The sequence below is a fragment of the Canis lupus genome, chromosome 16, assembly GCF_048164855.1.
Source record: "Canis lupus baileyi chromosome 16, mCanLup2.hap1, whole genome shotgun sequence".
NCBI lineage: Eukaryota > Metazoa > Chordata > Mammalia > Carnivora > Canidae > Canis > Canis lupus.
Window position 1 is genome coordinate 3,024,326 of NC_132853.1, and position 25,126 is coordinate 3,049,451.

At 36.9% G+C, this 25,126-nt stretch overlaps 1 protein-coding gene across 7 annotated transcripts in view; it reads right to left on the reverse strand.

Moving 5' to 3' along the window:
• The window catches only part of SCAI (suppressor of cancer cell invasion), a 164,539-nt gene that overhangs the window by 39,746 nt on the left and 99,667 nt on the right, over nt 1-25,126 (reverse strand). For 6 of the 7 annotated variants that reach the window (XR_012008287.1, XR_012008286.1, XR_012008285.1 and 3 more), the window contains 10 exons: nt 16,648-16,743; nt 15,992-16,078; nt 14,823-14,921; nt 7,603-7,699; nt 6,533-6,631; nt 6,227-6,379; nt 3,472-3,573; nt 3,117-3,218; nt 1,941-2,019; nt 186-285 (listed from right to left, as the gene is read on the reverse strand). Coding sequence is in view for 4 of the 7 variants with exons in the window: in XM_072777896.1 (XP_072633997.1) it covers nt 186-285; nt 1,941-2,019; nt 3,117-3,218; nt 3,472-3,573; nt 6,227-6,379; nt 6,533-6,631; nt 7,603-7,699; nt 14,823-14,921; nt 15,992-16,078; nt 16,648-16,743 (1,014 nt within the window). In the remaining 3 variants the exon portion in view is untranslated. The remainder of the gene's footprint in view (nt 1-185; nt 286-1,940; nt 2,020-3,116; nt 3,219-3,471; nt 3,574-6,226; nt 6,380-6,532; nt 6,632-7,602; nt 7,700-14,822; nt 14,922-15,991; nt 16,079-16,647; nt 16,744-25,126) is intronic. The other variant, XM_072777899.1, reaches the window with a different exon arrangement.

The following is a 25,126-nucleotide window of genomic DNA, read 5'->3' on the forward strand; positions in this document are numbered from 1 at the left end:
TCAGTCAAAAATTCTAATTTCCTAGGACAGTCAGAGACTAAAATATTACTGGAATCCAAATAAGGGTTATTAATGGTAGTCTGAGGGAATATTTCCAGTACTAGAAAAAAATTCCCCATTTTAGTTAATATTTTCTAAGACACAACTATAATTTTTATAATAGGGAGAGACACCGGAATACATACCAGTGCATTTCCTTGTGGGACTGATTTCGTTTGTGGATGGCATCTCCATTTATAATATCCCGATTACTATTAGTAAGTACCCCTCCAAAATCATAAGGACCTATAAAAACAAAGGGAAGAATTCTAGACTTCAGTTGGAGAATAACACTGATCTGACACTCAAATACAAAGGTCTTATACGAGTCTCTCGATACAAACGGAAGACAATAACAAAACATTTTAATCATTTTAAAATTTAACATTTTAGTTTAATGCGGTATTTAAATGATTTCAGCATGTTGCCTGTTTCAACATTCAAAAAAATCATTTAAGTATTCATCAGTTTTTCAAACAGAATATAATGAGAAACAAAACAAGAATCTACTACACCCCATTTTTCTGGGTGCAGAAAAGGGATGGAGGTCTGGGAAGTTCAAAATGATCTTTACATTTCAAGCAAAGTTAAATCTCACATTCAACCAAATTATCTAAGTAAGAAAGTTGCAGAATGAAGTCCTAATCATTTCTTAAATATAATTTTAAGTGAGCCACTAATTATAAAATTTGAGAAAATTTTGAATGGGTTTTGAAAATTGTCGTTGATAAAAACTTCATTTAAAGAAAAGAAATGCCAAATTTCAGTGTGTGATAAAAATCTGTTATTGTCATTAATTATGTCAGCCACTGTAGTTCCAGTTTTGAAGTTAGCCTTTCCTATGGTCACATTGGTTAGCTGAACTCTTGTCTAAATGGAACAGTAACTGTGGGATGTTAGGAATCATCTCTCTCAAAGGACCATTTAGTTAGTACCTACTGTACTCTGAAACAGCAAAATAAGAGGTCAACATATTAAATAGGGGCCCAGTTTCTAGCACATGTTATAAAACATGGAAATAATCATTTATAAATAAAACTTACTAACTTCATTACAAAAAAATTTAAAGCAGTATTTATGATTGTGTCACTTTCAACACTGTCATATTTCATCCTGTAAGATCACTGCCATGAAAAGACTCTGAGATTTATTTTGTTTTGTTTTCATTTTAACACTTAAAAAGAATCTATACGTCATGCAAGGAAGATGGCAGGGACATGCATTGTATAAAGGAATGCAAATTTCAACAAACAGATGAAGAGGAAAATGTTAAGGATGTTAAGAAAAAAATTTTTTTGTCCAAAGATTTAATTGCCTAATTTACATCCAAGTTACTCATCTATTCTGACAATTTCATATATTCTGGACTCATATATTCTGGATAGTTTTAAGTTTTGACTCTGAAACAGCATCCCATTATTCTTCAGGTTGAATCCATAAAAACCAAAAAAGGACAGAAAACAAAATCATGAGGACTTGAACTTTCACAGTTATAAAAGTGCACTAATTTCTACAAAGACTTTCAGCCACAATGAAGCCACTGACCAGATTCCCTGATGTCCTAAAGGCCCAGAAAAACTCAATGATGTGAAGTAGAACATTAGGCATGGTTATTCCATATATATTTAAATAATATATATGTGCCTTTGGCAGACTTGATAGTGAGGCATGCATTTAGTATGCAAATTTGCTGATGATCTGTGGACTTCAAAGTATAATATTTCAACAAATGAAATAGACTGGGGTATCCACAAGATTGTCAATTCAACAAAGAGACCAGGTTTCAATTTGGAAGCCTCTTTGGAAAGCTTGGGATGGTCTGTGGGCTATGGGCCGTGGTCTTGTAGAAAATAAAGAGAATTCAAGCCCTGCTCACGACAGGGAGCATTCCTTTATTGTACCTTCACTATCAGAACGACCTGTGGGGAAAACACCAGTGGCTGACAGGTAAATCAGAAGCACACTATTGGCAGGCAGCTCCTGAAATTAAAGAAAATCACATATACAAAACAACAAACAGTTTTATTTAAAGTTCCTGACATTTTAAAGTTGTAGGGACAAAAAGAACCTAATTCAATATATTACTCTTCTCCAAGAGAACCACCACTCTTACAGGTTCCAACTTATAACTGCTTACACAACAAAGAGACATTATGAATCTATACTATTACCAAAGTTTTGAAGATATTATTTCAAAAACCTCATCAGTTAGAGAATGTTCTCTGCAAACCCTGAAATGGAGAAGTAAGGATTCTGACTATAGATCTAAATCTTTTTTTTTTTTTTTTTTTTTTAAATTTATGATAGTCACACACAGAGAGAGAGAGGCAAAGACACAGGCAGAGGGAGAAGCAGGCTCCATGCACCGGGAGCCCGACGTGGGATTCGATCCCGGGTCTCCAGGATCGCGCCCTGGGCCAAAGGCAGGCGCCAAACCGCTGCGCCACCCAGGGATCCCTGACTATAGATCTAAAGGACAAACTCCTGCCTGTGGCTTTCTCTACATAAATGCTGGGAGGAATTTTCTACTTTTCATAATTCTTTCAGATGACCACAAGGCTCCACAGAGCTGTCTGAACATATAACATGCCTGTGCAATCTGACTGTTATGCCTAAAGTAGTTTAGTAATAAAAACCTGGAGAAAGAAGAATGATAATTAATCACTATTCTCGTTAATGGTAAGGAGCAGTTATAACATTGTAAGCAATTTCCATTTCAAAATAGCTGTGATCAGATATTCTTTTTTAAATTTTTTTTTTTTTTTAATTTATTTATGATAGTCACAGAGAGAGAGAGAGAGAGGCAGAGACACAGGCAGAGGAAGAAGCAGGCTCCATGCACCGGGAGCCCGATGTGGGATCCGATCCCGGGTCTCCAGGATCGCGCCCTGGGCCAAAGGCAGGCGCCAAACTGCTGCGCCACCCAGGGATCCCTGTGATCAGATATTCTGAATGCAGTTTTCAATTTCATATTTTATCTAAATTCTTGATTTAAAGATTCAAAGAAAAGAGTGACTCTCAGATTCTATTTAGAGCACATTTTCCCCACATAATAAAAATTATCAGATCATATATACCTTAAAAGATGCTGCTAAGAATGTGTATAGTTGACTGAAGGTTGGTTTGTAGAGCAGATATTTGTGGGGGTTTTCTCGTCTGGTAGGTTTATCAGCTGATTCCTATATTATACACAGAAAACAAGACACATACAAGCTGTATTTCACAGATGAATTATCGATGGCTGTTTTTACTATCCTCTTCATCAAATAGCTTTTTAAAAATTCCATGTTACTTTTATTGTGCTTATCTCTCTTGTGTTTCATCAAGAGAATTCTTTATTCACATGTGTAGCATTTGTTGTATAATAGCATTCCATGAGGAGCAGAAGCAGGAACAGTGTTACCAAAATCGCAAATGTAGAGAGAAGATCACCTGCATTCCTGGTTTATTCATCTGGGAAGCTAGATTCATTGGCTCCCTTTCCAGGGCTTGTAACATCCGGAACATGTCCACAGTTAGTTCGCTAAACTTAACCTGGAAGACCAAAGAAAACAAACGTCCCCATTAATGCAGTACACAGACTTAGAAATCTCTGACTGTAATATTACCCCTGACACTCATGTGTATTTAATGATATTAATTTACCCCCCCCCAGTGTTTTATTAGAAAAAACTTCCAAAGACAGACAATTAATTGTATGGTAATACTCAATACTCATCATCTAGATCCTATACCATTAACATTTTCTGTATACAGCTTTATCTGTATTTCTCTATCTATTTTTATTTCTGCCAATCCATCAACTTCCTCAGGTATTTTTAAAAACATGAAAAGTAGTCATCTTAACAAAAAGACCTATATTAGGTCCTTCAAAACATGCTAACTTTTGGCAAAACAGCCTAATGGAACAGGCTATGGCCTATATTTCAGAACCTCTTCAATACATTTTCTCTATCTGATATTAAAGCTGCATCCTTTTCCATTATGAATAATACTTCTATAGAACTTCAGGTAGGCAGTGTCTTTTTTTTTTAATTTTTTAAAATTTTATTTTATTATTATTTTTAAAAGATTTTATTTATTTATTTGAGAAAAGGGGAGAGAGAGAGAGGGAGAAAGAGCATAAGCAGGGGGAGTGGCAAAGGGAGAAGAAGCAGACTCCCCACTGAGCAAGGAGCCTGATGTGGGGCTCAATCCCAGGACCCCAGGATCATGACCTGAGCTAAAGGCAGACACTTAACCCATTGAGCCATCCAGGCACCCCCAAAATTTTTTATTAAATCTTTAATCCAAATCACCTATTTCACTCATCCTATCATTCTCTCCCTTGGAAACCATCAGTTTGTTCTCTATAGTTAAGAGTCTGTTTCTTGGTTTGCCTCTCTCTTTTTTTCTCTGTGTTCATTTGCTTGATTTCTTAAATTCTATATATAAGTGAAATTGTATGGTATTTGTTCTTCTCTGACTTACTTTGCCTAGCATTATGCTCTCTAGTTCTTTACATGTTGTTGCAAATGGCAAGATTTCATTTCTTTTTATGGCTGAATAATATTCCATTATACACACACAGATACACACACACACCCTCTTCTTTATCCATTCATCTATTAATGGAAACTTGGGCTGCTTCCACAGTTTGCCTATTCCAAATAATGCTACAATAAACATAGGGGTGCATGCATCCCTTTGAATATGTGTTCTTGTATTTTAGGGGTAAATACCCAGTAGGGCAATTACTAGATCATAGGGTAGTTCTAGATTTTTAACTTTTTGAGGAACCTCCATACTGTTTTCCACAGTGGCTGCCTAAGTTTGCATTCCTACTGTGTAAGAGGGCTCCTTTTTCTCTACATCCTCACCAACATTTGTTGTTTCTTGTGTTTTTTATTTTATTCTGACTGATGTGTGAGGATATCTCATTTTGGTTTTGATTTACATTTTCCTGATGATGAGTGATGCTGAGAATCTTTCCATGTGTCTGTTGGGTATCTGTAGGTCTCCCCTGGAGATTTGTCTGTTCGTGTCTTCTGCTCATAAGCAAGCAATGTTTTAATTTAAATTAATTTTGCAAATTAATGGCTTTAAAAGCCAAAATTGGAGAAGTACTAGAAAAAGTTATGAACAATAACAACAACAACAAAAAAAGGTGTGAGGGAAGGATCTAAAATTAAAACTTGTGTAAATAATGCATATAGAAAAATGTATTCACTGGACACTTTAAATCCTTATCAACATGGAAATATTCTGTCATGAAAAAAATTTGATATTTGCTGTGACAATATACTTAAAAATAATTCTTCCTCCCTTTTACTTCACTGTAAAATATACAGATTTTTTAAATTATAAAGAAGAAAACAAGGGCCCCTGGGTGGCTGTCAGTTAAGCCTTCAACTCTTGATTTCAGCTCAGATTTGATTATGGGGTTGTGGGACTGTGCCATGTGTGGGGATCTGCACTCAGTAGGGAGTCTGCTGGAGATTCTCTCCTCTCTCTCTGCCCCTTCCCTGCTCACATACATGCACTCTCTCTCCCCCAAAATAAATAAATAAATCTTAAAAAAATTTTAAATAAAGCAAAGCTTGGGGCACCTGGGTGGCTCAGTCAGTCAAGCATCTGCCTTCAGCTCAAGTCACAATCCCATAGTCCTGGAATCAAACCCAACACTGGGCTCCCTGCTCTGCAGAGAGCCTGCTTCTCCCCCACCCTCTGCCACTCTTATGCTCTCTCTCCTTCATAAATAAATAAATAAATAAATTAATTAATTAAATCTTTTTTTTTTTAAAGCAAAGCTTTAAAAAAAGAAATCACCTATAACTCTGTTATTCAGAGATAAACCTTTTATGATATTGGTAAATTTCTTCCTAGTCTTTTTGCCTATACATATATGTATATAGCGATTTTAACATATATGAAATAATTTGGTTTATATAGCTCAATAACAAGTTTATTTTCACTTCCCATATCACGAATATATCTTCCTCTGCAATTAAAAATTCTTTCTAAACTTGTAAATGTCTGTAATATAATTCATATGGACATGGCATAATTGAATTAACCATTTCCTCACAAATGGATTTAGGATATTTATAAGGAAATAATCATTCTCTAATAATAATCTGTAATTCTGCAATAAAAACCATTATTTTTCAAAGTGAATTTTAAGTATAATTCCTTCACAATTCTTTACCTGGTTATTACAATTACCAATAATGAGTGCATCAGCCAGAGACAATTGTCCCACAATCATGCCCTGTTCCAGCAATGGGGCTCCTGTTTCAGCAAGACGATTAGATGTGATCACAATGGTATTATCATCATTTAATACCATCACGGGGTCCGCCTGGAGAAAAAAGCAGTAAGTAGTTGATGGCTACAACAAAAGTTAATATAATAAATTATTCCTTCTTCTTGACTTATACACACAATAAAAATGTATATCACATATGCATTTACTGATCCATAATTATGACAATCTATCTTGTCAAAAGCTGACCTCAATGAAAGCTGCTACTTCTTGAAGCACCAGGTTCCATTCCACTTGATCTTCTGTATTAAAGCGGTGAGTATAATCTTCAATTTCATCTGACAATTCCTGATTTTAAAATATCACAAGGAAAATGATTACAGGAAAAAAAAAAACATAAAAATAGATTGCTATGTTGCACCATATTCTTGACAGAAATTGATATAGTTAAGAAGCTTGATTATTATCAACATATAGCCTCACTTATAGCCAAAAACAAAGAAGAAAACTTTTATTTTGCTTTAAAATAAAAGACTCCAGAATAATACACATCAATAAGATCTTCATAGAGAAACAGAGTGACTCATACTTACTCAATGCTACACCAGCACTAAATTTAATAGAAGATTTCTAAAGGTAAAGCCCCAAATTTTTAACACCTAAAAAAAATGAAGACTATCTACATGATTTTCTTTGGATTTATATCATACTGTGTTTTGGGAACAGCCATAGTAACTAGAGGTGGAGGAAGACAGAAGAGGACTTGTCAAAACTAGCATGTTCTACCTGAGTACCAAAAATTAGGAAGCATGCCACTGGAATGACCGATTACAGAGTGCAACCAGAATGGGGTGTGCAATATTGAGTGATTCCCAAGTGTGGTTAACTCCTGATTACCTGAGTTAATGGAGGACAGTGACGTAGACATAGTAAAAGGATGGAAAAATCAAAATTCATTCACAATACCTTTGTAAAACATTGTATGCTTATTCTTGACTTAACCTTTCAATAATTTTCTCTTAAACTAAATATTTTAACTTTTGTTTTCATTTCCCAACAATCTATTGATGGGTGGTGAAAGTAAAACATACTTAAGGGACAAAAGCAAGGAATTAGGAGAACTGTCTCTGGCTAGTGTATATCTAAAATATGAAGACTGCAGGAAAATCCTTTTAGCATTACGCTTGTCCAAAGTTACTGTACTTTGAATGTTGTAATGATTTACATATATGAAAATTATTCCCTGAATATTTTTAAAAAACAAAATTATCCATATACAACTACAAATTAGAATTTTAGTAATTTTAAAGCACACTTACTTTCACCAAATCCTTCACAACATCCATTTTGTTGAGCAGGAGACAAACTACAATAAATCTTGCATAGTATCGTAGCTTCTTAACAACCAGCTCGGGTCTACAGCAGATAAATGGGAAGTTACTCATTAGACTAAAAAAGAAAACATGTTCTTTGATTTTTCTATCTTTCTGGAAGCTTTTAAACTCTTTAGATCCTATTTTGCACAGTTACAACTATTTCTGCATATAACCTGTAGTAGCATTTAAACACATTTCTTAAAGATTCCTTGTGGTCATTCATATATTCATTCATTGAACAAGTACCCATTGAGAACTTACATGCAACAGGCACCCTGCTGAGTGCTAGAAAAATGATTAAAACAATTACAGACATGGCCCCTTCTTCACGGATCTCAGAGACAGGACGCTAGCTAAAATTCAGTGGAGACAGATAAACACTTAAAACACAGCGGAATAAATACAACAGGAGAAATAAAGGATGCTATTTGAGCCCACAGAGAAGGCTTCCTAGAGAGAATGATATTCAAGGTAAGATGATAAAGAGTAAAAGACAACAGGCAGGAAAATACGAGGTGAAAAAAGTTCTGGGAAGAACGTTCTCTGTTTCGAAATCTTATTTTCTGATATTAATATAATCAAACCAGTCTTCTTATGCTTACTTTGTAAGCCGTATCTTTTTCTATCCCTCTATTTCCAGTACATGTGTCTTTTCATATTAACTAATGTTGTTAGGTAATATAGAGTTAGCTTTTTTTTTTTTTTTTTTAATTTTTATTTATTTGTGATAGTCACACACAGAGAGAGAGAGAGAGAGGCAGAGACACAGGCAGAGGGAGAAGCAGGCTCCATGCACCGGGAGCCAGACGTGGGATTCGATCCCGGGTCTCCAGGAAAGGCAGGCGCCAAACCGCTGCGCCACCCAGGGATCCCTATAGTTAGCTTTTTTATCCACATTGACAATCTCTGCCTCACAGACTCAGGAACTTGGACCATTTACATTTTATCTGATTGCTGCTTTGGCTGAGTTTGTATCTCCCACTGTGCTGGTTGTTTTCTACTTCCCCTTTCTGTGTTTGTGTTTTCTAGGACTCCTTTCTTGTTTTCTTTTCAGTTAATCAACTATGTTTTAGCTTTCTCTTTTTTTTATCCTCTGTCAGTTTCTTACTTGTAACTCTTCCTTACTATTCTTTTAGTGGTTGCTATGAGTAACTTATCACAGGATATTTACAATCAATATTGCACCTCTCTCTTCACACCTGACCATCTATACTCATTCCTTATCAATCCAAACCCAATATTTCCAACTTCCACAGCCTTCATTACAATTGTAATAATCTTATGATGATACATTCTGTATATGTTTGATAATAAAATTTTTTTAAATCCCTCTTTGGCCCATGAGTTATTGAGAAATGTGTCTACTAATTGATAAATTTATTGATTTTTTTTTAAAACTATGTTGTCGTTCTTAATTTTTAATGGCATTGCACCACAGTTAGACATCATACATTTAAAAATAATCGAAACCTGTTTTTTTTTATCTTTTTTTTTTTGTAGATTTATTTATTTATTCATGATAGACGTAGAGAGAGAGGGGGGGGGGCAGAGACACAGGAGGAGGGAGAAGCAGGCTCCATGGCGGGAGCCCGACATGGGACTCGATCCCGGGACTCCAGGATCGCGCCCTGGGCCAAAGGCAGGCACTAAACCGCTGAGCCACCCGGGCTGCCCTAGAATAAGTTTTTAATTGTTACTCAAATCTCATTTTTTCGAGGGATCCCCCTCGAAACCTGTTTTGCATCAGGTGTAAATCAATTTCACAAAATTTTCATATAAGCTTGAAAATTATGTGTATTTGCTTAATGTTGTAGGCAGTTTTAAGCATATTAGAACAATTTTTTTTTAAAGATTTTATTTATTTATTCATGAAAGACACAGAGAGTGAGAGAGAGGCACAGACACAGGCAGAGGGAGAAGCAGGCTCCACGCAGGGAGCCCGACGTGGGACTCAATCCCGGGACCCCAGGATCACACCCCTGGGCCGAAGGCGGCGCTAAACTGCTGAGCCACCCGGGCTGCCCTAGAATAAGTTTTTAATTGTTACTCAAATCTCATTTTTTCCCCTCTTTGATATGTAAATGACTAAATACGGTATATTAAAAATCTTCTTGTATAATGGATCATTTTCTATCAATTCCTCTCAGAAAATATGCCACCTTTTTCTTTATTATAATGTATAAGCAAGTGTATATACAACAAGTTTAGAATTTTTTATTTTGAGTTGTTCCTTTTACTATTAAGAAGTAAACCTCTAACCTTAATAATACCCTCTGCTGAGGCACCTGGGTGGCTCAGTCAGTTAGGAATTTGCCTTTGGCTTGGGTCATGATCTCAGGGTCCTAGGATAGAACCTGAGTTGGGCTCCTTGCTCAGCGGGGAGTCTGCTTCTCTCTTTCCCTCTGCCCCTCCCCCTGCTCATGTGCAAGCACTCTCTCTGAAATAAACAAATAAATACGCCTTTTAAAAAAATAACAATACTCTCTGCCTTAAATATAGTGGCTTTTCTTCACCTTGGTATCTATTTTTTCTCTGTGTCTCTTGTATCTTTGTTTTTTTTTTTTAATTTTTTTAATTTATTTATGATAGTCACACACACAGAGAGAGAGAGGCAGAGACACAGGCAGAGGGAGAAGCAGGCTCCATGCACCGGGAGCCCGACGTGGGATTCGATCCCGGGTCTCCAGGATCGCGCCCTGGGCCAAAGGCAGGCGCCAAACCGCTGCGCCACCCAGGGATCCCTCTCTTGTATCTTTGGAGGATCTCTTATAAACACTGTATTTCTGGATTTTCCTTTTTTAAAGGCATACTGATTGGGGCACCTGGGTGGCTCAAATCACGATCCTTAGGTCCTAGGACTGAGCCCCGAGTCAGGCTCCCTGATCAGCAGTCTCCCTCTCTATGTGCCTCTCCTCTCACTCATGCTCTGTCTCTCTCTCAAATAAATAAAATCTTAAAAAAAAGAGAAGAAGACATATTGACAATCTCTGACTTTTATTAGGAAGTTTAGATCACTTTCACTTACTATGGTTACCAATATGCTTGGACTTATTTCTACTTTAGTTTTTTGTGCTAATTACTAATTATATTTTACTTTAGTATACATTCCTTTCCTACCTTTTATTGTAATGATCATACATCATAATTTTATTATTCACTTTCCTCTTTTACCTGTTTTGAAGTTATACATTTTCTTTAGGTTCTTTAAAAATATTTTTCTTAATATTTTAATAAACAAAAATATTTTATTTAAGTTTCTTCTGAACAATAAATGGATCTTATTGGTATGGCTTAATTCTTTACTGTCTCCTTTCATGTTATTTTGTCCAGAATTTGGCCCCATTTTATCTGGATAACCTCAATTAGCCATTATTACAATGATTGTTGTCTTATGAAGTCTGTGATTCTTTCAGAAACAGAGGGATAACTTTTTTCCCTTGTATATCACCCCTTCCTTTCAGTTTTAATTTTCCTTTTTCTGAAGAAATCCATAGTAGTTCTTTTATATCACCAAAACTGACCACTCTCTTACAAGGTTGTCACAGCACTGGTCACAGGGTTAATGACCCAAGGATTTCCCTTACTTTGTTAACAGCTAAGCTGTCCATTTAAAAGGATGGTTGATTTTTTTTATCCAGCATCTCTAGGTAGTTTGGAGACTATTTCTGAGTATCTAGCCTGCCACATTGTCAGAATTGGAATTCAAAATAGGAGGAAATTTTTTTTTTTTTTTTGTAGAAGGATGATGTCAATTCATAGTTGAAACAGTAATAAGACAATTCTTCGAATTTTTTGAATAAAAATAAAATAGATTCTGTGAATCTATATCATAGATTATACAACTATGTAACACAGATCACAAGAACACATATTGAACCAGGGATTGACCAATTTTTGCAAATGGCCAGTAAGTAAATGTTTTAGATTTTGTAGGCACATATGGTGTTTGCAGTGTATCTATCTTTTCTTTTTTCATAGCACTTTAAAAGTATATAAAGGATTCTAAGCTACCAGACAGTTCAAAAACAGGCATGCCAATCCCTTTATTAAATATACAGAAGTAGGTGGATGTATTCCATTGCAGAAACCACTTGTGTCGAACTGCAGCAAAGTACAGATAAATAAGTCAGTGCTATCCACTCATACACACAAGAGGCTATCCCAGCCAGGCCTGAAAACCTGAACAGCCCATAGCCCACTGTCTGAAAACATATCAAACTACAGAAAAAAAAAAAAAAAAAGATCCCATGAACCACACTAGAAAGGTCCACAACAAGTCCTCCCTATAAACAGTACTACTAGGAAGTGCCAAGGTCCACAAGTTTAGATTCATGTTTCCCAAGATAAAAAACTTCCATACTGTCAACACTACAACTGACATCATGATTCTCCTGACAAAGTTCTTCTGGCACTCTGAACTGTAGCTTTGTCTACTAGGCCCCCTACTTCTAAGACACCAACTCTGCACATTTGCCTGAGAAACTGTTTTCCCAGGTGGCTGACTGTAACTTGGCCCCAAACTCTGAGTACTCAGAAACTTCATCTTCTCTACATCTAACTCTGACCAGGTTCAGCCTCAGCCACTGGCAACAGTCAGGGTTTGTGGCTCCCAGGACAAATAATGATGTGGCAACGTCTCCTCTACGAAACAGGATGGGCCCATGGAATGAGACATTTTGAGAGTTGTATATGCTTAGTGACAGGCAGTCACTTTTGGTGATGGCTGGAATATACCATTCTTTTTGGCTTTAATACAGTCCTTAGGTACTGGGACACTGCAAAGAGAACTTGCCCCTTTGAGATTTTTGCAACTGTGAAATTGCACAAAACTCTCTTACTTAATCAACCAGCTGTTCATTTTATTTCATTTCTTATTTAAATTCAATTTAGTTAAGATATAGTGTATTATTAATTTCAGGGGTAGAATTTAGTGATTTATTAGTTGCATGTAACACCCAGTGCTCCTTACATCACGTGCCCTCCTTTTTTTTTTTTTTTTTAATTTTTATTTATTTATGACAGTCAAAGAGAGAGAGAGAGAGAGAGGCAGAGACACAGGCAGAGAGAGAAGCAGGCTCCATGCACCAGGAGCCCGACATGGGATTCAATCCCGGGTCTCCAGGATCGCGCCCTGGGCCAAAGGCAGGCGCCAAACCGCTGCGCCACCCAGGGATCCCCACGTGCCCTCCCTAATGCTCATCAGTTACCGATATCCCCTCCCGCAACCCTCAATTTGTTTCCTATCATTAAGAGTCTCTATGGTTTGTCTCCCTCTCTGTTTACATTTTATTTTATTAATACAATAGAATATTCCTCAGCCATCAAAAAGAATGAAATCTTGCCATTTCCAATGAGATGACTGAAACTAGAGAGTATTAGGCTAAACCAGCTGTTCATTTTAGCAGCTGTCACCATTTGCTACCTTGACTGTCTCCCTGCCCTGAGCAAACTAAGAAACAACCTACCAACCTACCAACCGAACAGAAGTCCTTCCTAAAGTAAAGGGAAGGAGGTCAAGGTTTCACACGTGGGATTGTCCTTTCATTCTAATCTAGTAGCCTAAGGCAAGAGACTCGGTCATCCTGGTTCCAAATAATCCTACTTCTGTTCATCTGCCCTGCTCTAGGAGGCAGCACAGGAAAACCATTCATATGTGGTATTTGCTATTAGGACAGAAAAGGTTTTTAATAAATGAAATTGTTGGGTTTTAAGCTAAGGGGCCCTAGGCCAATTTCTCTTTAAGTGAATTAGAAAACGCAGAAGAGTGAATTAGACAAGGTATTTCATTATTGCTTTAAAAAGTTCTTAAACTTTTTAGAGGGTGGGACGGAGGGGGAAAAAAAGAAAAAATAAATAAAAAATAAAAAGTTCTTTCCTTCTATGTATTTTCATACTGAAAAGATATTATTACATAGACCTTTTGCCTATTTTTAGAAATAAAATTTATCTTACCAAGAATTCAAATTGTACAATACGAATGCAAAAAAAAGTGTGGAGGGGTATTCCTGAGGAAATATATCTGTAGTGGAAATATGTGAAGCAAACCGTGAGAAAATCTGAAGGAGAGGTAAGCGGTGGAACTTCTGATGGAAGAATGAAGCATGGTGATGACTTTGGGGGAAAATGGAGAATGCAGTATCTGCATGCCCTGCTTGTACCAACCCAACTCCTCTGGACAAGCCTGATTAAGATCTGCTAGGGAATGAAGGGGATTTACAAGAGTGGGGCTTTCCCAAAAATATCGCTGTTTAGCCGGAAAGCTTATGATAGCCAACCACAAAGTGTTCTCTAGAAAAGTATGTCAAAATTATGTTCTTGTCTACTGCTAAAAGAATATAATCTTTTCACTATACAACAACTGTGAGTTTTGCTTCCAGCAGTAGAGAGAACATTCAGATCTTCTATGCCTGAGCTTTCTCTTCTAATGATTCCTGGAATATTAGTAACAAAGATTCTCCAGCAGAACCCTGATTTCTTTAGCAATTCCATTTTTACCTGGAATTAATGACATCACAGTTTAATTGTGCCCCAAATATGTCTGTAACTCCCATGAGAAGATAATCCTCTAAAAGGAAAAGACACCACCCGCACACCTTTTTCTTTTCATTTTCTTCGCCCACCCAAGTATCTACACCACACTGCCAGATATATTAGTAAATACTCAACAGATTACCACTGGGAATGAATGAACTCTATGTAATTTTTTTTTTTTTTTTACAGTGGAGCTACACAATTGTAACATATCTGGTTTATAGAAGACAATGTAAACAGCATTAGCAGGCTTTTCTTCAGTCCCATCAACAGGTTTTGAATGTATATGAATTCAAATTACACAGGCTAAAACAAATCTAGAATAAAGACTATCAGCTAAGCCTCACTTTGGAGCTCTTTTCTATTAAATTTTGTGGGACCCCATATAAGAAATAATCAACCCCTTCTTTGTGTTCTGACTCCACCAGGTATTGTGACATCTGTTATAATATCTATAACATTTATTGCTTTTTAGGTAACAATACATCTTTATGCTTAAGAAGGACTAGTACACTGTAAGGCACTCAATAAAGCCCATTTAAATAAATGTGCGCTTCTCTGCATAACTTCCACACAGACTAAAAATTCTTAAGTGTTTTACCTCCTTTCTAAAAACAACAGTAGGTGCATACCTGTCCTCTTTATTGACTTGAGAATAATACGATCTCTGTCTGATTGCAGAATAGAAGGAGAAAGCCTCATTCAGATAGCTGGTCTCAGATGTGCGTAGGCTATGAGAAAAAAAATTTTTTTTCAATTTAAATTTGATAGCATCTCAAAATCTTCATGATGAATACCTGTTTCCTGTTTCATTCTTTCTCTATTCCTCTACACAAGGGGATAAGAACGACTATCCTAAATTTGAATCAGCAAAGCAATAATCCTAATACCCTTACAATGTGTAAAAATAATGGCAATGTAAAAAAACAAAAAAAGCTCACCACTGCTCCCAAGCCTTTTTTGATGACAATCCAAAGTCTACGTTGTTTTCATTCTTTGAAGGGATTCTCCAAACAGCATTCCACCCAGTTACATCTTTCTACCAGACCTTTCATGACCTTCCCCAAATCCATATAGTCACTTGTCCTTAGGCTCATTTCTTCAGTTTTTTTCTCATAGGACTCAGAAATGGACTAATCCACAGTAATCTTCAGAGGATACTGATGAATCTGGTTCTCTGCTTAACATTTCTAGTTTTACAAGGAACTTAAGAAAATATTCTACCTTTCAGAGTGACTTTAATGGGGGAATGTTGGACTGTGAGCCAAAAGACAGGAAGAGGAAGAAATTCTGTATGGTCCAAGCTTTTTATGGTATACCTGATATTACTCTATGAGATTTAGATTCCTAAAGGGAGTTCTCTTCTTTCCTTGACTCACTAAAGATCTTATCAAAATTATCTTTATCCAATTCATGAAACCGTTTAGATATATCCTACAAATAGAAGTATTCCCCCAAAAAACACTCATTCAAACATATAAGTTATGATATACGAAGATTTAAGTGAAGTCGTTAATAACTATAAATTCATTTAGTATTTATGATTTATCTAAAACCAAGATCATAATCATTTCAGTTATAAATAAGCCTGCCCAAATGAACTGTTTGAAAGGTAAACCATTGAAGCAAATAATGTTATTTGGATTACGGAAGATCATTTCATAATACTGTTTTATCAGTATAATCTGGGGTCATTTATATCTCTTTAGTTTTCCCTCCTACCAAGTAGAGTATGCACACTTCTGCATGCTGTGTTTAAATCAAGACAACGCTTTATTTTTTCCATATGTAATACACTTACTAATAATGGTAGTATAGCTGCCCAATCTTAGAAGCAATTTCCCCTATTTGCCACCGCTTCAAGCCATACCGATTATCCAAGACTTGTCTGTTTTACATAGGAGATAAAAAAAATAGAAATAAGAGACTATAAATTCCAAAAATAAACAAATCTGTATATTTAATAGGATAAAATACCACCCAATGTACCATAAAATTCTGAATTCATGAATTCAAATTCATGAATTTTTCATGAGATTTCAACATCATTCAATTAAATTAAAAAAACATGTATTAAATGTTTATTTAAAGTAAGCTGATATATGGAAAGAAACTTCTTGAGCTATGCTCCTGAAAACTAACAGCAACACCCCCCAACAGCTTTGACCAAAACATAACACCTATTTTAGAATGAAACCCCGAAGCAGCCTACCTATGTTAGAGGTAATCTGAACCATTTCAGATTTACTATAATACTATCTTTAAAGATCAGATGACAACATAACATTTTAAAAACTTAAGTAGGTAAGAAAAAAAGCAATGTATTTTCCTTTGTGTCATGAAGATGAAATATATTAAAGTGCATCAAGAGATAAAAAGCACTGAGGTAAAAAAGGTGAAAACATGGACTAATATAGACTGGATCTTCATTCTCCTGTAACTATTAAATTCCTTTACCGATGCTGCTGCTGGAACTTCCAGAGTTTGGTGTAAACATCGAAAGTTCTTCCAAAATAGGACTGCCACTGCTTCTGCCCATATTGTGGCAAATCTCTGAAATAACAAACAAACAAGTATCATTTTTAAATCTCTTCTGCTATTTAGTATTTAAGTCTTGTGATGGTATAAACTGAACAGATTTAGGGGATCCCTGGGTGGCGCAGCGGTTTAGCGCCTGCCTTTGGCCCAGGACGCGATCCTGGAGACCAGAGATCAAATCCCACGTCGGGCTCCCGGTGCATGGAGCCTGCTTCTCCCTCTGCCTGTGTCTCTGCCTCTCTCTCTCTGTGTGTGTGTGTGACTATCATAAATAAATAAAAATTAAAAAAAAAAAAGAAAGCAAAAGATGTGGAATAATCCATTAAAAAAAAACTGAACAGATTTAAAGCATTTGCATTCAGGCTTTCTTTTTTAAAAAGTTGTGGTTTGGGGGACAGAAATGGTTCCATAAGAGTCCAAGACATGTTCTTTCCTATTCTTTCCCCCACCTCTGTTTATTCTTAGTCTCCTTTGTAGATACTTGTCCCATGAGGTTTCTAATACTCTCTTTCCTCTCCCTGGGCTATCTTATCCATGGTCACTTATACCCTGATAACTTCCAAATGTTTATTATTTTCATATAAGAACTCACCACTGTGAAAAACACTGCTGCTTTAGAGAATATATCTAGAAGTGGATATGCAGGTGGTATTACTGTTCTCAATTATTCTATCTTCTCCCTTTAGGTGAAATTATACATCCCTGTCCTTGGGTCTGGTGACTCATAGTACACCCCTCAGAGACAAATTCTTTCCTGCCATATAAACACTGGGCCTGGCCATAAGACTTGCCTTGGCCAATGAAATAGAATTGTAAGCTTCCCATGCCACGTCTAAGAAGATGAAATAAGAGATGCTACATAGTTCCGTTTTTCACTTCCCTCCAATCTAAGACCAAGACAGGGCTGCTCTTCAACCTGGAACACAGAGTAAGACACCTTTAATGGAATCTCAGAACTGCAGACAACTTATAGCTAACATGGGAGCTAGAAAGAAACTTTTATTGTAGCAAGGCACTAAAATGTTGGAGCTGTTACAGCAGCCTTATTGACGAAAAGCCAGTACAGAAATGGATACCAGGAAGAGGCTATTGCCATAACAAATACAAAACATATGTCACACTGGCACTGGAATTGAGCAGCATGAAACTGTTATAGAAGGCTGGAAAAATGATGGATGGCATGTACAATACAGAAGAAACAGCAGCTGCCTACCTGGGAAGTAGTTAAGGTGACTAATGAACGTATGGATTTATACAAAGAAGCCAGGAAAAGTATGCTACTAGCCCTGGATGCTGTGAGGTTCACTTGACAAAAAAGGAGAAAGAGATGAACTCAGAAAAGAACTAGCTGCAGGGGGATCCCTGGGTGGTGCAGCGGTTTGGCGCCTGCCTTTGGCCCAGGGCACGATCCTGGAGACCCAGGATCGAATCCCACGTCGGGCTCCCTGCATGGAGCCTGCTTCTCCCTCTGCCTATGTCTCTGCCTCTCTTTCTTTCTCTGTGTGACTATCATAAATAAATAAAAATTTAAAAAAAAAAGCTTTAAAAAAAAAAACAAAGAACTAGCTGCAGGAAGGGCTGAAAGGAAAAGAGATAACCCACAAGTTCCAGAACCTTCAGGATTAAAAGACAGACACTTTCTAATGCATATGTGTGAAAGATACAACAGAGAAACGCTGGCTGTAAATGCCACTTACAGCTGAGTCTCATCGTCACGGCAAAAATCTCTTTCTCAGAGTCTGTGAATAAATACACAAGAGTGGCCCCAAGTATATTTTTTTCAGTGGAACAAGAGGGATCAGAAGAAAGAATCTAAGGATCTAGCTGTCTTGTAAAAGCCTGATAAGCTCAAGGTATCTGTTAATTACGTCTAGGAGAGAAAGAGAGGCAAGTTTCAAAAGACTATGGCTATTGGTTTGTAGAAACTAACTTTTTAAATTTAATTTTATTTATTTATTAATGAGAGACACAGAGAGAGCGAGGCAGAGGCACAGGCAGAGGGAGAAGTAGGCTCCATGCAGGGAGCCTGATGTGGGACTTGATCACAGGACTCCAGGATCACGCCCTGGGCCGAAGGCAGGTACTAAACCACTGAGCCACCCAGGTGTCTTTTTTTTTTTTTTCTTTTTAATTTTATTATGTGGAAACTAACTTGAATCAAATAATCAACCAAATATTGTGAGAGCCTTACTGCCAAATGTCATTTGTTTTATAAAGGAACAATAATCAAAAAAAAAAAAAAGGAACAATTATCACCCACTGATTACAGTGAGGTATACTTCTTACCCTGACTATGACTTGTCTTTTCGTGTTTATTGACTGGGTTTTGGGTTTTTTATTTTTTTTTTTATGAATAATTACCAAAATGTATCAGCTTAATCTTTATGCAAAATGCTTTTTCTTTCTTTTTAAAGAAATTCATCCATATATAATATAGTCTTTTAAAAGATTTAAAGTTTCAGGGATCCCTGGGTGGCGCAGCGGTTTGGCGCCTGCCTTTGGCCCAGGGCGCGATCCTGGAGACCCGGGATCGAATCCCACTCAGGCTCCCGGTGCATGGAGCCTGCTTCTCCCTCTGCCTGTGTCTCTGCCTCTCTCTCTCTCTGTGTGTGACTATCATAAATAATAAAATAAAAATAAAAAAATATAGTTTCACATTTCAAATTTAACTAATATAACCAAAGTTGAGTTTCAGATATGTGTTAACAAACTATCAGAATAATTTTTTAAGAAAAATTTGACTTTTGAATAATATTACAGAATGAGAATTGCAGTCATCAATTTTCCCTCACGTTTGGGTCTCAGCTCTTTGTTCTATTCTACAGGTTTTTCTGTTCCTCATTAACATTCTCTTAATTCTATAACTTTATAAAAAGTGTGGCATGTTTCTTCTTTTGAAGGAACACCTTGGCTATTCTTGGTTCTTTATACTTGCATATGAGCACTGAAATAAGCTTATCAAAATTCTACCAAAAAAAAAAAATTCCTAATGGGCTTTAAAGAGACCTGAATGAATCTAGACATCCATTTGGAGAATTGACATTTTAAAAATAATTTTTAGTGTCAATAGTATCTCTTTCCATTCATGTTGAAAATAGTTACTAAATAAATTCTACAAGGCTTTGTATAAAGGTCTAATATTGCTTGGTTCACATTACTACAATGTCTCATATTTTTATTGCTTTTGTCAAAAGTACCTCTATTTTTTACATTATGTCTTAAAACTTTTTTTAATGCTGGAAAGTTTCAAACATATACAAAGCAAAAAACAGTACAATGAATCCCAATGGGATTGGCTCAGGACAATCCCTTCTCCCTGTGGTTGCCAGATAAAGTAGTTTTGTTTGCAGGCTCTCTACTCATTTTCATTAATCTATCTGTCTATGCTTATATGACTTCATCTAAATCATACCCCTCTGATCACCACAGCACTATTTTCAATTAAGAAGTGCAGGCTGTATTTCAGAATGACCCCCTATAACCCAAATATCTACTAAAATACTTAAAATAGAGAAAACACTTAAATGTTTCATGGTAAAAGGAGACACCTTTTTTTTTTTTTCTTTTTTTTTTTTAAGAGGGAGAGAGAGTATGTGCACACTTGCTAGCAGAGCAGGGGTAGGGGGTTGGGGTTGTGGGGAGTAGAGAGGCAGAGGGACAGGGAGAGAGAGAAAATCTTTAGCGGGCTTTACACTCAGCACAGAACACAGTGAAGGGCTGATCTCACAACCTGAGATCATGACCTGAGCCAAAATTAAGAGCTTAACCACTCAGGTTAAGAACTTAACCCCAAAAAGAGAGACTTTTAAATATAAATTCTCTCATTTAACCCAAGTTTAACTTCCAAATATAAAATAATTCCTTTATCTCACATAACTAAGTAAGTTGAATGTTCTTGGTAAACTATATAAATGAAATGAAATTTGAAGCAGTATTTTGTTTAGTTGTTTGAGGTTGGTGGGGAGAGATGTATATCCTTCAAGATTTTACACATACATAGTATTCGTGTATACCGGCACAATATTTGTCTTATTTTTTGTAAAGTAAACTTTTTTCACTTACTATATGGTTAACATTTTTTTCATGTTTAATATAAACATAGATAGCACAATGTATAATATACATACATATTTGAGATTAGCAGAAAAAGACTCCCTACATCCCCTCACACTCACACACAAACCTGCTATATATTTTTTAATTCACTTAACAGAGGATACATAAATTCAAATAAGACAGCTACAGAGCAGAAAAATATAGCTTACATTTGTATAGCATTTTTCTTGCTCCAGTGGGGTGTCCTACAGTTAGGCAAGGTGTATTTTTTTTAAAGATTTTATTTATTTATTCATGAGAGACACAGAAAGAAAGAGAGAGGCAGAGACACAGGCAGAGGGAGAAGCAGGCGCCATGCAAGGAGCCCGATGTAGGACTTGATCCCAGGACTCCAGCATCACACCCTGGACCGAAGGCAGGCACTAAACCGCTGAGCCACCCAGGGATCCCCAGGCAAGGTGTATTTTGAAGACATTGGGATAGAAGGAGAAAATCTGGTTACTACATATAATTCTATCATTATGAAGGCCAGAGAGTGTGATGTGAAATATGATCTTTCCAATCCAGGAGCTTATTATTTAGTTAGATAGAAAAGACTAACACACAGAAAAAGAGAAAAATAGCACATAAATATTAAATTACATGGGACTGAGTGAAAGTAATAGAAGAGTGTAGAAAAGAGATACATTGGAGGCTTTAGTAGTCAGGGAAAGCAGCTTGAAGAAAGAGATCTAGATAGGCGAAAGAGGTGATCATCAGAGAGAGAGAGAGAGAGAGAGAGAGAGAGAGAGAAGTGAGATAATACACAAGAGAAACAAAGGCAATTATCAGCTAATAAAACTGTAGCAAAAGTCTTAGCCAAACCTTGTTCATTTAACTGCGGACAGCTAGTGATGGATGGTATTTCTTTGACGTCTGGCAGTTGCCTGGCTGGCAGCTATGGTACTGGGTCTCATCCAACAGGCTAGCTCAGTTTCCATGAGGTTGGTTGTAAGGATCCCAAAAGCAGCAAAAGAGAGGACAGCTCTAATGTGCATTATTCTTTTCATTTCTTTGCATCATGTCTACACCCTCTTATTGGCCAAAGCAATCCTCATGGCCAAGCCCTGAGTCAGTGTGGGAGGGGATAATTCACAGGCATGGATACAGGGAAGGGAATGACTTTTTACTGTATATAATGTAGTATACAATGACCAATTTATTTAGTCAATTCATTCCCAATAGACATTTATATTGCTTCCAGTTATTCCCTGTTATAAAAATACTACAATAAACATCTTCATACTAATAATCTTGAATAGTTATGCAATAGGAGTAAAAGGTAAATTTCTGTAAGTGGAATTAATAGGTGAAAGAAGATATGCATTTCTCTACCAGATGTTAAGACAATGAATAAAAAGCAAAAGGTTTTACTATGTGAAATTTTGGGGTATACATAACAAGAATGAGCTTGTCTACATTTTAAAATCCATTTCCAGGGATCCCTGGGTGGCGCAGCGGTTTGGCGCCTGCCTTTGGCCCAGGGCGCGATCCTGGAGATCCGGGATCGAATCCCACGTCAGGCTCCCGGTGCATGGAGCCTGCTTCTCCCTCTGCCTGTGTCTCTGCCTCTCTCTCTCTCTCTCTGTGACTATCATAAATAAATAAAAACGTAAAAAAAATTTTAAAAAAAATCCATTTCCATTATCCTTATGAAAAGGAGATTTCATTTTCTCATTTCAGATTACAGAAATAGGTTAATTATAGATACATTTCCACAGTTGTGGCATGTTTTCATCTTTTTTTTTAATGTCTCCCCATGTACCCCGGTGAGAAAGAGCTAATCAGTTATTTTAAAATTGAAGTTGCTGCCAGAATCTTATCATGTGGCTGCTACTAGGAAGACTATATTATTACATAACAGCATTAAGCAGCAACATCACCTCCATGAGAACTGACAACACTTGGGGGCCTCTTTACAGATACTGTGTAAAGTTCTTAGACAAATTTTCAAGGAAATATGGCCTGCAAGTCCCTCTGTGTTTCCCAAACTGATGGATTTAATAACCTCAGTAATACATCCTATTAGAGGAGAAAACAGAACTAGAACTCAGTGTTTTATTTCACGACAATGTATATAATTTTAGGTGTTAGGCAGAAAGAGCATTAAGAAATGGAATTCTAGGGATCCCTGGGTGGTACAGCGGTTTGGCGCCTGCCTTTTGGCCCAGGGCGCGATCCTGGAGACCCGGGATCGAATCCCACGTTGGGCTCCCAGTACATGGAGCCTGCTTCTCCCTCTGCCTGTGTCTCTGCCTCTCTCTCTCTCTCTCTCTCTGATTATCATAAATTAAAAAAAAAAAGAAAAAAAAGAAACGGAATTCTGTACGAGGAGTAAAAGCACATAGAAGGCGATCTAAAAGGCTAGAATAAGGCTCCTAACAATAAGTTGTAAGTATACAAACATTTTCTGATTTATAGCTCTGAACAATGTTGGCTAAATTCTATATTATTTTCCACAAAAGAATTTAGAGCATCTGTCACTCCAGTCTAAAAACTCAGCTATAAAGACAGGAATTTCTTTTTCAATATTGAGTCAATTTTTTTTAACTTCCTAAAGGGTAAGCTCTACAATCACCCTTTTTATAATGAGACATATCGAGAAGCTAATATACAAACCATTATAATTTGATTAGGGTCTAAAACTAAGGTAATTTTATAAAGAGTTTTAGACAAATTCTACTGTTCAGAGCTTGACTATGGTTTTAAACACTGAATATATCATTTGGCCATTATTACTGATGTTAGAGGTGGGAAATTAATGGTCCATAGAATTAAATTAAATGGGGCCCTGTGAATTATCCTGTGAGCTAAACGACCTGATATTTCACTTTTTTGCAAAGGCACCTATGTTATAAATTGGCCACTCATATTCTTCTTGCAAAGCTTTAGAGGAAATTGAAAAGTATGACCCTTATCTCACTTTTTTTCAATCCTAAACTCTCAACAAAAGTTAGGAGACTACAGTAGGAAGAAGTGTGGTGCAAATGATTAAACTTGTTCTTAGAGATGTTTCCAATGTATGTTGAGATGTCAAAACTTAGGGAAATCTTTTCTGGGTTTCTACAAATCAACTGTCTTTACTAAACTGAATTAGCTAAGATCACTGATGCACACCCACACCTGACATCCTAGTCCAACAGCCACTCTTCCAACTTCCTCACGTCAGTCTTCCCTGTGGTGTGCTACTTTTCACCACTTATACCATCCTACAATTCTCTCCTCTTTATTTTCTTTCTGTTCTCTGCTACTAGCTTCTCTTTCTTTGGTCCCGTCCTTAAATGCCTGGCTTCTCCAGGGCATGTATATGTATATGTAAACAGGCACAATGAGGATCAAGGAGCTTAAATGAGTTGCCTGAGAACGCATGACCAGTAAGTAAATTGTTGAGCTAGGATTCAAAGTCAAATCTTCTAACCCCTAATTTAATGTTCTCTCTCCCCCCCCCCTTTTTTTTGTTCTCTTCTTTCTAACATAAGGGAAAACAACCTAGATTTTGATTCTACATTAGTAAATTTCTTCTCTGTGAGCTCATTCTGCTCCCCAGGTCATGGGATGCAAGTGACCTCCAACAAAGCTGTGGCCAAAGCCGTGGTCAAAAGCATAATTCAACTTCTCTGAACAGAGTTTTCAGTAAAAGAGCGCAGTGTTCCATCACACATTCTTGTTTACACAGAGAGGACTGTGTTACAGTGACACCTCTGTTCCAATCCATGCCTCCGTGTTCATTTGTATACCAGACAAAACTGTGTGTGGGACTTGCAAAGCCAATTGAGCAATTCCTTGTTTTAACACTGGCATTTTTTTTTTTTTTTTTAACTGACTGGTGTATCTGGTTTCCAAATTTAGGTTTAGGATGGGTCTTGAGTTTGAAGGTGCTGGGGGTATCAAAAGGTCTAGGCTGTTAAGGCTGTTTCCTTTAGGAGGATACCTTAATGATACTACTATACCAAACATTTTGTTTACTGAGAGGGAGCAAAGCTTTTTTTGAATGGGAATTTGAGGGAAAATGTACCAGAGTGCTTGATTAGGGTAAAGGTAAATAACCTCTTTATCTTGGTATCTTGCTCCTATCCCTAGTTCTGTACCTAGAATGGTGTGGGCACACAGAGGCACTTAGTACATTGTTCCATTCCTTTTTTTAATTTTTTTTTATTTTTTATTTTTTAATTTATTTATGATAGTCACACAGAGAGAGAGAGAGAGAGAGAGGCAGAGACACAGGCAGAGGGAGAAGCAGGCTCCATGCACCGGGAGCCCGACGTGGGACTCGATCCCGGGTCCCCAGGATCGCACCCTGGGC